The following is a 12849-nucleotide window of genomic DNA, read 5'->3' as shown; positions in this document are numbered from 1 at the left end:
TATTTCCCGCCACAATCCCCTCTCCTCCGTCATCTTTCCTCTTTTCTTCCCTTTCGAGAGGGTGTTTTTTGTGGGAATTCAGGTTTTACCCTTGGGTTTGTGGCGAATCTCCTCGGCCGATGTCACCTGGTTGCATGCGACTTGATCCGGGACGTCTTGCTCCGCTGTCATCCGCTTTGCTCCTGTCATCCTCCATTGTCTTCCATCCTTCAGGTCCTGGAGGTAAATTTTCCACCTAAATGTCTTTAACACTAAACATAGGCAAATTAATTTTTTAAGTTTAGCATATCAATTGTATAACTTAGGTAACCCCTTTAATTAAGTGGTGATTATGTGAATTTTTTACGGTTAAATTTTGATTTTTAGTTTCAGACGTTGTTTTGAGATTTTGATCTAAGTTTGTGTAAAAAATAATTATAATATTTATTTATTTATATATAGCGTATTATTTATCATAATAAATATTTTTTATTTTGTTGGTTTTATATAGTTTTTAATTTTTTTTCTAGTCGAGTCACTTTGTAAAAAGTTTATGAGCAACTCAGCATGCAGATTGGGCGAGTCAACCCTAAACCCTAAAAACCGACTCACTATCGAAAAACACTCTTAAGTGGGGTCTCCGAGGCGAGTTGTAATACCATTCTTTAAAGCCTTTATTTTCTCCTTTTGTCCCAATAAAAGTTTGTCAAGAGACCATAAATAATTAATAAATTGGTCAAAATTCAAAGTTTCAAACCCTTAGCTTTTCGAAAAATAAATTTGTACCTTGTAATATGTACATAGAAAATGCCTTTTATTAACTCCTGTATCAGCCAATAAATACAGCAGTCACACTTGCAAGAGTCGCGACTCCCGTCATCCTTCACCGAACCCTAAAATTATTACGTAATTTTCTCTTCTTTAGTTTAATTGAGAAACAGCCACCGACAGAAATCCTCCGGAGTCTCTGTCGGCTGTCGCCGGTCGACGGAGCAAAAGCAAACGAAGAATTTTTTGAGAAAAAATAAAGAGAGATAACGGCCACTGACAGAGATCCTCCGGAGTCGTCCTTGAAGGCTGAAACCTCTCCCTCCCGGAGGTGTCGATTGTCGACTGTCAACTGTCGTCTTCTCCTGCTTTGCTGCATCGAGACGTCTGCGATCTACTACTTATTCAAGCGGAGACAGCTGAGTAACCACGTGGAAAAGAGTTGTTGCTACTTCGCGATTGATCTATGGTGGCGTATTAACTGTTTTTGGATCTGCTTCTTCGAGGTTACGAGGAAATGCAGCTGCAAGTAAGCTAGATCAAAGACTCCTAACTGTGAAACGGACTTTGATTCGAAGAGTTTCAACTCACCTTATTTGCTGTTTATCTCCTCATCTATCATTTTTCTGAATTATTTTCGTTAACGATTGAACTGTAACTAGTAATATATGTGCAAAAAGGATCTTTCGATTTGGACGAGGTAAAATAATTAAAAAAAAGGAAAAAAACCTTATTTGGATAGGAGTTTTTTAAAATAAACTAAAATTAGAGGTCTTTACGGTCAAGAATTCTTCGAGGCGTCAAATGCAAAATATTAAGTAAAAATTATTTTTAATTAACATAAACGTAAGAAAATTTGAATAAAAATTTTGTCGAAAGGGAAACCGTTGGACTGGACGGAGGAATAAACCATTGAAGACGTCTGGATTTCACGTATCTTTGACTGGCAAAAACACTGTAAAGGACTGAACGAGACAAGATCTTTTGCATTAAACCAATCACTGTCACGCCGACTGTGACTACAGGAAAGTGCTTCTTAATCATTTTATTAATTCTTTATTGAACGATAAGACCTTGTGGATGTGGCACGGTGCTCGGTAAGGGCCCGCAACCCGCCGACCCTTTTTGTACTCACTTTCAAGGGCTTATAAAAGACGCAAATGAACGTCGGGAATGTGGGTCGGACCCACTTCGTCGAATTTCGGAATTCGGATCTGTCTACATTTGCCTAGACCCGACTCTTCTCCGAGACGTCAATCCCTTTCTTTGATTACGGGTCCATTGAAATAATCCAGTCCGAATTAGATGTATCATTGATATATATGGAGGTCCGGATTATTAATCGGGTCTCAAGCCCGAGCCTAGTTTCGGATAGGAGACGGGGACGTGAATTTAAACCAAGTTCCTCGAACCGGATCAGATTAGATACCGTTCACTCGACCCGACTCCATTGAACTTACATATATAGTGTATTTTAAAAATAAAATATATTAAAATTTTAAATATGTTTTATTTATTTTAGAGGTTAATTTAAATATTATTTTTATTATTACAGCAAAATATTATAGGTTTTATAAAATTTAAATTTATTATTTTACCTTGTGAACTTTGACTTAAGATTAAAAAAAGGGTTACAACTTCGGTCTATAGATGGGAATGGGTTTTCAAAAGCCCGACCGAACCCGACCACGCTCACCTCTGGGTCAGCACTCTTACTATAATTTAGAAAAACAGAAAAGGTTGAGGGCATATGAGTAAATTTTACATAAACGAGCAAATGGAAATGCTCGGGCGAGGGGAGCAGCCCGTGTTCTTTTCGCCTTCGATTTAGCGCTCGCTCAATCATTGCTCCTCTTTTCCCCTCTTAACTCTGAAGAGTGGAACCGCGCACGCGCAGTCTCGCCTCCTCCTTGCCAGGCATTTCTGCGAATACGTTGAGTTTGAAGGAAGAGATAGCCTTCTGAAGAAGAGCAGGGGTGATAATGTCTCTTCGGCCTAATTCTCGCGCGGAAGTCCGCAAAAAGTCGTACAAAACGGGGGTTGATGCGGACGAAGCTCGTCGAAGGCGAGAAGATAATCTGGTGGAAATTAGGAAAAATAAGCGAGAAGACAATCTTCTCAAGAAGCGACGCGAACTGCTCCTGCAATCTCAACAGCCAGTGGAAGCATCACAAACACCTTCAACTATCGAAAAAAAGGTAAATGTCTTTGTCATTTTTTCATTCTTCTTTGCCATATTAACGTTTTATTGTGTATCTCAACGAACTATGATGAGTTACTATATTTCCGTTGTTGATTCTGGTCGAACTGGAGTGGATTCCGCCTGGCATTCTTGGTTTCTCTTCGGTGGGTTTAAGATTTTTATTTCATAAATCCAGTTTTGGGGCTCTGGTTTGTATTTATTTTTGAAAATATGAATGATGGTCACTTCGATATAATTATCGTTCAATTTCATTCGACCAACGGGCGTCCAATATGTCATATCTTCCTGTTCTACGCGTTTGGTTTTACTGCTGTTTTATAATTCTTTTTTACTGCTTATGGTTTCCGCTTTTCCGTTGTTGTTGGAAAATGAGTTTGGAGATGGCTATGTCTATTTCCAAAAAGGTAAACAATAAGGCATACATGTGGTCTGTTCTTTCCAATATTTCCTTGGAGAGAGGTATTAAGAGCACCCTCGGTAACACACTAAGTACACGAGTCAGAGGCTGATTGGTGTTATCTCCAGGGTGAATTCTATGAGCTAGCTCGCTAGATGAAAATTGGTTACCATGTTTGTTACTCAAGAATTTTTTCTTTTCCATTGTTTGTTCATGACAAAGAAAATTTCTAGCCTAGCCTTCATATGTGCATCATGATTTTTTTCTTGAAACACTTCACCGCATGTTATGAACAAGTATCATCAGCCATGTCGGGAGAAAAATAGGTCATCACTAAGACAGTCAAACCTTGTAACGTAATGAACACTGAAAATAAGGGTCTTTGTAGATGTATATTCTTTCTAGTGAGAGATATAGAAACCTAGTAGTGACTGGGGAAGATGAAGAAGCCTAGCCGTGTCTATTTGAGTTGTGTTTGACTATGAACTAAAGGGAGACAATTGTCTTTTTGCATGTCATTGTGCTAAACAGGACAAAAGCATTTTTTCTTAACATGGTTGTCTCAAATAGCTGAAATTTAGTTTAAATATTAATTTAATGTGAATTGTCAACTTCTTACAGTTGGAAAGCCTATCTGCTATGGTTGAAGGATTACGATCAGACAATCCAGCATTGCAGTTGGAGGCAACTACCCAGTTTAGGAAGCTACTCTCTATAGGTAGTAGAACAATGGTATTTACGTCCTTTTATTTATCATTTTTGTTGTTACCATTAGATTAATTAGTAGAATTTGAGCATTCTCCTACTAACTCGATATATGATCTTTTTGCTTGCAATTTGGGCAGAGCGAAGCCCTCCAATAGAAGAGGTCATCACCACAGGTGTTGTTCCCCGGTTTGTGGAATTTCTTTCAAGACCTGATCTGCCACAGCTACAGGTGACTTTGCTGATTTCTTTGTTTGATCAAATCCATAAGCCCATCAGATGTCTAGTAATATCCAGTCCCTTGTCTAAAAAATAACTGTTTTGTGCAGTTTGAGGCAGCATGGGCTCTGACCAATATTGCTTCTGGTACATCAGAACATACCCGGGTTGTTATTGAACATGGGGCTGTCCCACTATTTGTCCAACTTCTTAGTTCATCAAGTGATGATGTCAGGGAGCAGGTATGTTTTCTTTTGTCCTACCTTCTGTTTGCTTTCAATCTTTAAGATTCAACTAATTCTCAGAATTCTAATAAAGACATCTATACAATAGGCTGTTTGGGCCCTTGGAAATGTTGCCGGTGATTCACCAAGCTGTAGAGATCTCGTTCTTAGTCATGGTGCCCTCATGCCTTTACTGGCTCAATTGAATCAACACTCAAAATTGTCCATGCTGAGGAATGCTACGTGGACTTTATCTAATTTTTGTCGTGGCAAGCCACCTGCACCATTTGAACAGGTATGAAGATCAAAAGAGCATCTTCTCCCTTTTTACTTTAATTGGCATGAATTAGTAAATTGAACTGTATTTCTTTGTTGGATGCAACAGATAAAGCCTGCCTTGTCAGTTCTTCAACATCTTATTCACTCCACTGATGAAGAAGTTCTAACAGACGCTTGTTGGGCACTTTCCTATCTCTCTGATGGCACAAATGACAAAATCCAGGCAGTGATTGAGGCAGGCGTTTGCCAAAAGCTTGTAGACCTTCTGCTGTATGGTGCTAATTTTAAATTCTTCATAACTTATCATTCAATTACATGTATTATCGTCCGTGCTTGTGAATATAAGTTTCAGAATCCAAAGACTACTCACTATGGGGCTAAAATTCCAAAAGTTGTGATGCAAGAATTGTTGATTTTCTGTGAGATTCTGGTGCTATAATAGTTAAACAGTTTCAGGGTTATATGACACTGCTCAAAAGTTTACAAAAAAACTCAATACTTGTCTTTCGACATGAATCTTTTTGTATCTTCAGCAAAATCTGATAGTAATACTAGAGTTAGAAATTTCCTCATTATACATGTTTGGAACTGATCATCATAACTTCATCCAAGACAATGTTAGAGTGAGGTATGTGGATTCTCCTCCATCCTGCTCTATCATTTACTGGCTCTATTGATCATTTGGCCTTCTTTGAGGCTTTCCAATCTAGGACCCCAGCCTTCACACTATGTTTTTAATGGCGTGTCTCATAAAGCAAATGATGACTAGTTGATCATATCTACATAGCATGTAACTTCTGGTCTTAAAGTATCTCTCTCGCTCTCTCTCTCTCTCTCTCTTTTCCTTTTTTCATGTTTATTACAAAATTATTTTCTTTAACCTAAATAATGAAGTAGAAATGGGCATTTAGCAAAGAACATTTCAAATCCTTGCTTAGTCAGTTTGTCAAAAAATGGTATGTTTGTCTTTGTTTTAAGGAGTTTCTATCTTTCATTTCTTTATTTAATTTTTTGGAAGCATAGTAGAAATGAGTAAAGTTGCTGATGGTGCTTTTTCTCTCTTCCAGTCTACCATCTTCAACTGTTCTTATACCTGCACTTAGGACTGTTGGGAACATTGTAACTGGTGATGATGAACAAACTCAGGTATGTCCTGTGATTGACAATGGGATTGCATTTTTGCTAATCCAATATGGCTAAAATCTATTTTCTGCTCATTTACCATAACAAGATAAAGTCTTAGTACGTAGCCGGCTGTCCTTTTGACAATTTTATGGTTTCAGTGCCCCAAGTTTATAGATGACTTTTTTCATTGTGTTTGCTTTTCTTTCTTAAATGAATTAGTGTATACATTTTAGAGGTCACAACGACAAATACTTTCTTATTTTGCCAGCAACCTTGTGCAATATTTTTTAGTATAAGGTAACCAATAATCATATTAACTTGAATAGGCTGAAGAAGAAGTGCTTAAATGGATATTAGTTATAGAGCAGTAGCTGCTACATTATCCAATTATGTAGGTCCTTAACAAGATTAGACCAAGAGGGTAGTGTGGTTGTAACAGAATGATTTTGAAAACTAAACATTCCTATGGTATTACCACGAAATAATAGCATCATCTAATTCTGCTCGGAATGTCTTTGCTTTTTTTTTTTAAATGATCGGGATGTCCTTTCTTCATCTCCTTAATTTTGTGAAATGCTTTAAGAATGTTTTGGTTAATGAATTTAGCTGATCAGATTAAAAGTTGTGCTGACTGTAGTTCTTTGGAGCATTCATCAGAAGTGATTCTGGCTCAACGGGCTAAGATTGTTTTTTTTTTTGTTGGCAAGGAAAGAGGACTTTGAGAGATTGTTCATGCCATCTATTAGAAGAATGAAGTTGTACAATTGGGATTCAATGCTACTAAAATTGGGGAGAAAATGCATGGCTATGTAACTTTTTTTTTTTTGAAATGGCTATGTAACTTAAAATCTCATTTGGGATACCAATTAGAAAGGTTACCAGCAAAGGTGCATGTTGCAGGTTTATGCGGGGGTAAAGAAGACCTTAAATTTGCTGTTTGCAGTTTTGAAACTCATTATGCTTTGAAGATAAATGTTGGTTCAGTTTGAAATTTTTGTTTTGAAATTAGTTTATGCTAGTTGCTTGTGGTTGTGCTTGGGCATATTTTGCTTCGCCAAAACATTTTCCTGGGAAAAATTGAGTTGGAATCTCTTTTGCTTAGGGCCTCTCTAGCTATTATGACTTTTGGGTTTAATGACTTTATATGGTATGTGTTCTTTTTGGTTGTAAAAAATAGGCTAACATGTTCAATGTACTCATTGATTTGCTCTTATAATCCTCTCCTTTTAAAACTGTAATTGCATTCCAATTCCATCTTCGGAGTGATGACTACAAATTGTGAGGGTGAAGTTGTAAGACTTACTTTTAACTGCTTCCTAACAATTGTAATGCATCTCAGAATTTTTTTAGTCCAATCTGTATTATTGTTATTCAAATGTCTGAGGATGACGTTCCACTCAATAGATTAACCAATTGAGTTTCTTTCCAGTACATGATTGACAACAGGGTGTTACCATGTCTTTATGGCCTACTCTCACAACCTCACAAAAAGAGCATCAAGAAAGAAGCATGTTGGACAATCTCCAACATCACTGCTGGAAACAGAGGCCAGATACAGGTAATTAGTATTCAGTAGATCTGTATCGGTGTACGTGGGTTTAAGTTTGAGGGGGTTTCTAGTTTGAGGTTTTGCGACTGTCTCACCAGGGGAATGGGTGTAGTGTTTGTGTAATTAACATTCAAAAAAATTAGAGAGATCCATGTCAGTCATGAACTCTTTTGTAAAATGTTCAATTTAAGCATTACTATTTTCTGACTTTGTTAATTTTTTTCTCTGCATTACCATAATATAACAGACTGTTATTGATGCGGGCATCATTGCTCCATTGGTAGACCTCCTTCAACAAGCAGAATTTGATATCAAGAAAGAGGCTGCTTGGGCAATCTCAAATGCTACCTCTGGGGGTTCAAATGAACACATTCAGTATGCTTCATTTCTTTACTTGTTTAAGTTCATTTTGTTTTGGCAAATGTAAGATTCAGTTACTGAGAAGATTGAGTGGCAAGGTGTGGCTCAGCCAGACTCACGATTTGGATATTCCAGTTGCAACTGTTTGGGCTCAGGGACCTTGTGATTCAGCCTTATCATTCGAGTCTCGTATTTGAACTTGCACATGAAGTCCATCATTTGCCCATTGGGGCTGCTTCTGGAATGTCAAAGCTGTGGGCAAATTAATTCTGCCTGTGTGGTCTTAAAAGTGTTCATTTTGCGTGCCACTTGTAGTTATCACAAATAATATTTTGTTTTATTATTTGGTATGGTACCATTTATGGTTTTAACAGTGACTCTGTGATTGTTGTTGTTACAGCTATTTAGTAAGTCAAGGATGTGTAAAGCCATTGTGCGATCTTCTACCCTGCCCTGATCCAAGAATTGTGACAGTGTGTCTTGAGGGCCTTGAGAACATTCTCAAGGTTGGTGAATCTGATAAAGAATTGGGCAACAGTGGTGGAGTTAATGCCTATGCGCAAATGATAGCTGATTGTGATGGCTTGGATAAAATTGAGAATCTGCAGAGCCATGATAACAACGACATATATGAAAAGGCTGTGAAGATCTTGGAGAGGTACTGGGTTGAGGATGACGAAGACGAAGAAAATCTCCAAGAGGGTGAAGATAGTGTACGTGCTAATGGCTTTGAATTTGGAGCTAACACACCGAATCTTCCCTCTGGAGGCTTTAAGTTCGTTTGAATCTGATATGGGTTTAATTTTTCATCAAATTGCTACTGTGTTATCGTCTCTTTAGCTGAGTCTCTCCTTTATTTTCTTTTTTTTGGATCTTTTTCCTTGGTTCTCTTGTGTATCTGAGGATGTGAGATGGAGTGAACTATTTTTTCTGGTACTGATATTCGACATCCGATTGAATTCTTGAAAGCTTTAGAGCAGAAGTTTACCATTTGTCATTGGAAGAGTCTCATATTCATTGTTCCTCAATACAATGAAGTTGTACCAGATGTTTCCCATTATGTAACGCTTTAAGATGAGTTCAAGTGGTTGAGTTCAGTCGGTCGGTTTTGATAGCACGAATAAGTAAAAGATTTAGGGTTTGTTTGGAATCCCATGGAAAAAAGAAAAGAAAAGAAAAGAAAGGAAAATGAGAATTTAACCATGAAAAAAAAGATGGAATAGAACCTAATGTGTTTTGAAGGTGTTTGAGCCCTCCTGATGGTGTCAGAAATGGAAAATAGAGGAGTCCAATGCTCTATGTGAATTTTGGGATGTTAAGATGTCTCTTGCTCTTGTGCCACAGACGCTTGTAAGAGGTTCTAAACCAAATCTCCTCACCTTTGCTTCCTCGGTGAAAGGATTTCTCATTGAAGGAAGAACTGATGAATCTCTTCAAATCTGGAATGATATATTCGAGGAGGGAGTCAAGCCCAGTGTCATTTCATATAACACATTTACATGGTCTATGCTTGAACAGGCTTCTATTTACAGCTATTTCAGTAGGACCAAATGAAGAGAAATAGATGCCCTGCAGATGTTACAAGCTACGGTATTCTTATTGATAGCTTCTGAAAGAAAGGCAAATTGGAAGATGCAACTGCTAGTGGACAGTCTGGCAAAAGAAGGCAAAGGAGACCCCAAAAGCATTTTTGTGTACATTTGATGGTGAATTCAGGAGAGCTTGCTTCATAAGATGACTAGCTTCACCCGCCATAATCTTGGCTTGGTTTTGTTTTAATCACTGATCTCAATCAAATATACAAAACTCATGTTCTAGGAAAAAATGTTCTCCATCCTCGTGAAGGAATGGAAGAAGTACAATGAGCAGGAGTTTTTAACAACAACTGTAGCCAGCCTCATCAGTGTAACATCTTAATCGTAAAATTTTTACAGCAAAGTATGAGCGCTGAGCAAATCAGTATCTCCACTTGTTTAAGGAAACAGGAATATTCAGTTTTCAAATTCACAAAATACCAGAAGAGCTGGTTTCTTCAGTAAAGCCAAGAGATACTTCAAAAATGATTGTATGAAAGTATCACTGTTATCCCACTAAAAGCTCCAATAAAACAACTAATTGAAACTGCCAATAGAAACTACCTAGCAATTCCAGTTTGAAGAGTTTTTTTTTCTTGAACCATTTGAACTTCTTCTAGTATCCTCTTCATCCTCAGAAGCATCAATAAACAATTCCGTCATTCGCATCATTTTCATCATAGCCGACCATATCCAACTCATCCCTGTCCTCTGCATCCTCCTCCTCATCAAACCCATCAGCATCATCATCACATTCTTCCATACTATTAGCTCGCAATGTGTGAAATTCTGGAGGTGGTGGGCAATCTTCTGTAATTGCTTCATCACGCTTTATTACTAAATGCCTAATGACCCTCTCATCTTTGTCTAACATGCTCTTGAAATCATTAATCCATTTGGCTTCAATCTCAAAATTCATTAAAACATAGTTGGCATAGTTTGCTTTCTTTATTTTGTACGCCAGCTTCCGAAGGCCCCAGTTGTTTAATCTCCATATTTCCCCCTTTTTCTCTTTAAGAAAATCTGGAAAAAAAGAGGTTTTTTAACAAATCTGAAATAGTTGCATAATGACATCAAAATTAATAGAAAAAAGGAAAAGTGCTTTGGAAAGATTTATTTCAGGAACTACAATGGTTGTTGACAAACCATTGTTTAAAAAACTAATGAAAAATAATCTCCGAAATTATGTGAAATTAATACATGAGTAAAAAGACAAAGACAAGGTTTGAAAGAACTACCTTCCACTTTTGATATTACACGGGGGACCTCCTCCAAGCAATCTTCATGAATTAAATACACCACTTCATAGTGACGAACTGCAGATGAGAGAAACCAAACTTCTACAGTAAGGTTTATTTCTTGCAGTTATGCTGGAAACATAAAGCAGGCATTTACAGAACACAAATAAGTGGAAATGTGGAAATAAAGTGACATACCAATGAAATAGCTTACTTTGTTCAACACTCAAGTCCTTCTCCAGCTGAAGGTTAAGGAACTCAAAAAGCTTTTCTGCCAAGAAGCAAATATTTCAGTAATTTGACAAAGAATATCAAGATCCAGAAGCAACATCTTATGAATACGAAACATAGCAGAGAAGAGATAAATGAGAAAACTAACCTTCCTCAGCATCGGTGAACTCGGGTATGTCAGAGCTAGGTGGTTCCGGTCCACCTGGGTTAGGTACTTGGCTTTCCGCACTTAACAGACCAGTCTGTTGGGTTATATTGGCTAGGCGTTTAACATGGTATCAGAGATAGGTGCCCACATTCCGCTTTCGAATCCCGGAGTGCAACGGTTAGAACCCGGGAACGGTGGCTATCAGAGTGGTTCCGTCCACTCTTGTTAAGAGTCTCTGCTTTCCGCAACTAACAGACCGGTCTTTTGGGTTGTATTGGCTAGGATTTTGACATGGTATCAGAGTTGGGCACCACGTTCCGCGTTCGAATCCCGACGGAAGCGGTAGGGAACGGGAACGGTGGGTGTCAGAGCTAGGTGGTTCCGGTCCACCTGGGTTAGGTTCCGTCCACCCTTGGTCCACTGATGGGTTAGGTACTTGGCTTTCCATACTTAACAGACAAGTCTTTTGAGTTGTATTGGCTAGGCATTTGATAGGGTAGAACACTACCATCTTCCTAAACGTCCCTCTGAAAATAGACAGTAGAAACCCAACCACAACATCAAGAGACAACAATCCAAGACAAACTTCACATACCACCCAAAACATGATTACCAATTCTCGTCTCAAAATTGACATTCTAATGTAAATCTACGAACAAGCAAATATCAGGCAGCTCCAATTTTGGTCCTAAGAGAAAGAATCAGCCTAATTTCAATACACGAGCTTATACACAGCCATTATAATAAAAAAATACAGAAAGTTAAGTTGTAAATAAACCAGAAAAATTAATTAGGAGTCTGAAAGACTTGTTCCTTCATCTAGAGAAAAGGAAACACAGAAATCAACCAAAGATGATTCTCAGTAAGAAAACCAAAAATTGAACTCAAACTAGCCAAACAAATACTACTTCATGAGCTACCACTCATACTAACTCCAACACTCAAACAGGAGCAATTTCAAATCCTCAATATAGGAGCCATTTAAGTAACAATATAAGATAGAAAGACCCATTTATATCTTCCAAAAAAATATTTCAAATGATCAAAACTTAGATTTTTAGAACACTTCCAGAGTCTTATAGTGTCATAAGAAGAAAATCAAAACCAAAATCATTTTCAAAAAGCTTCTTCAGAGACTTCAGTGCTGGAAAATGGAAACTAAGGAATCTGAAAATGTAGCCTCTTCTCCCAGAACCTACTAACCCAGCAAGCTTCCAGCTAAGTAACTCGTCATGCTACCGGAACACTCAATGCAAGAACATCGATCGTACCATAAAGCTGTCTGGCAGAAAGAGAAAAACTAAAGGAAGCAGCATACTTGCAGAATCCCGTTGCAAATTATTATCTTCATCATATTATCACAAAATTCAATTAATCAGACAGGAGCACATGGGTTTCTACCACCAGAATTCTGACTAAACGAAGCAAAAACAACCAAACTAACTGCTATTTCTCATAATACCATCAAGCCACAAAAAGAAACCCCTCCGGGAAAAAAAAAAGAATTTCCAAGAATTACCTTCTTCAGCAAAACACCTTCAGGAAATGGGCCAGTGACTTCATCCGGTTTTGCAACGAAACTATGGGAATCCACCTTCTTCTTCTTCGCTGCCGCAACGATCAACTTTCTTCTCCCCACATCGAGTGAGACCTTCTGTGTCGAAAATGAAGCCGACCAATGATTGGCAATCAAACAGGAATTGTTTTTCTTTGTTACAATCGTCCGCCTCCGAATGAATTTCAAGTTTTTTTCCAGGAAAAGAGCTTCGGAGAGGGAGCAATCATGAGGACCACCATGGTGAATGTCTTTCGTCTCTAGAGCATGTTAATTAGTAGCTAAGAGATAAGCT

The 12849-nt window shown here is 37.9% G+C and overlaps 2 protein-coding genes across 2 annotated transcripts; one reads left to right on the top strand and one right to left on the bottom strand.

Moving 5' to 3' along the window:
* Nucleotides 1-2591: 2591 nt before the first annotated feature.
* LOC137955578 (importin subunit alpha-4) lies at nucleotides 2592-8805 on the top strand. Its single transcript, XM_068802585.1, has 10 exons — nucleotides 2592-2945; nucleotides 3969-4065; nucleotides 4193-4284; nucleotides 4382-4513; nucleotides 4605-4790; nucleotides 4881-5044; nucleotides 5842-5920; nucleotides 7329-7457; nucleotides 7696-7823; nucleotides 8209-8805. The coding sequence occupies exons 1-10, from the start codon at nucleotides 2730-2732 to the stop codon at nucleotides 8591-8593; spliced, it is 1608 nt and encodes a 535-aa protein (XP_068658686.1). The 5' UTR covers nucleotides 2592-2729; the 3' UTR covers nucleotides 8594-8805.
* An 864-nt stretch (nucleotides 8806-9669) lies between these two features.
* LOC137956646 (protein REGULATOR OF FATTY ACID COMPOSITION 3, chloroplastic-like) lies at nucleotides 9670-11126 on the bottom strand (the record flags this gene model as incomplete). Its single annotated transcript, XM_068804213.1, has 4 exons — nucleotides 9670-10405; nucleotides 10621-10698; nucleotides 10835-10891; nucleotides 11000-11126. Coding segments are annotated over 4 exons (642 nt in total), but the record flags the coding sequence as incomplete, so codon positions are not given.
* Between the last annotated feature and the right edge of the window lie 1723 nt (nucleotides 11127-12849).

The sequence above is a fragment of the Aristolochia californica genome, unplaced genomic scaffold (assembly GCF_029961685.1).
Source record: "Aristolochia californica isolate CCGP_79_NKW_82.1479 unplaced genomic scaffold, dmAriCali1.0.hap1 SCAF_2, whole genome shotgun sequence".
NCBI lineage: Eukaryota > Viridiplantae > Streptophyta > Magnoliopsida > Piperales > Aristolochiaceae > Aristolochia > Aristolochia californica.
This window is presented reverse-complemented; position numbering and strand designations above follow the sequence as displayed.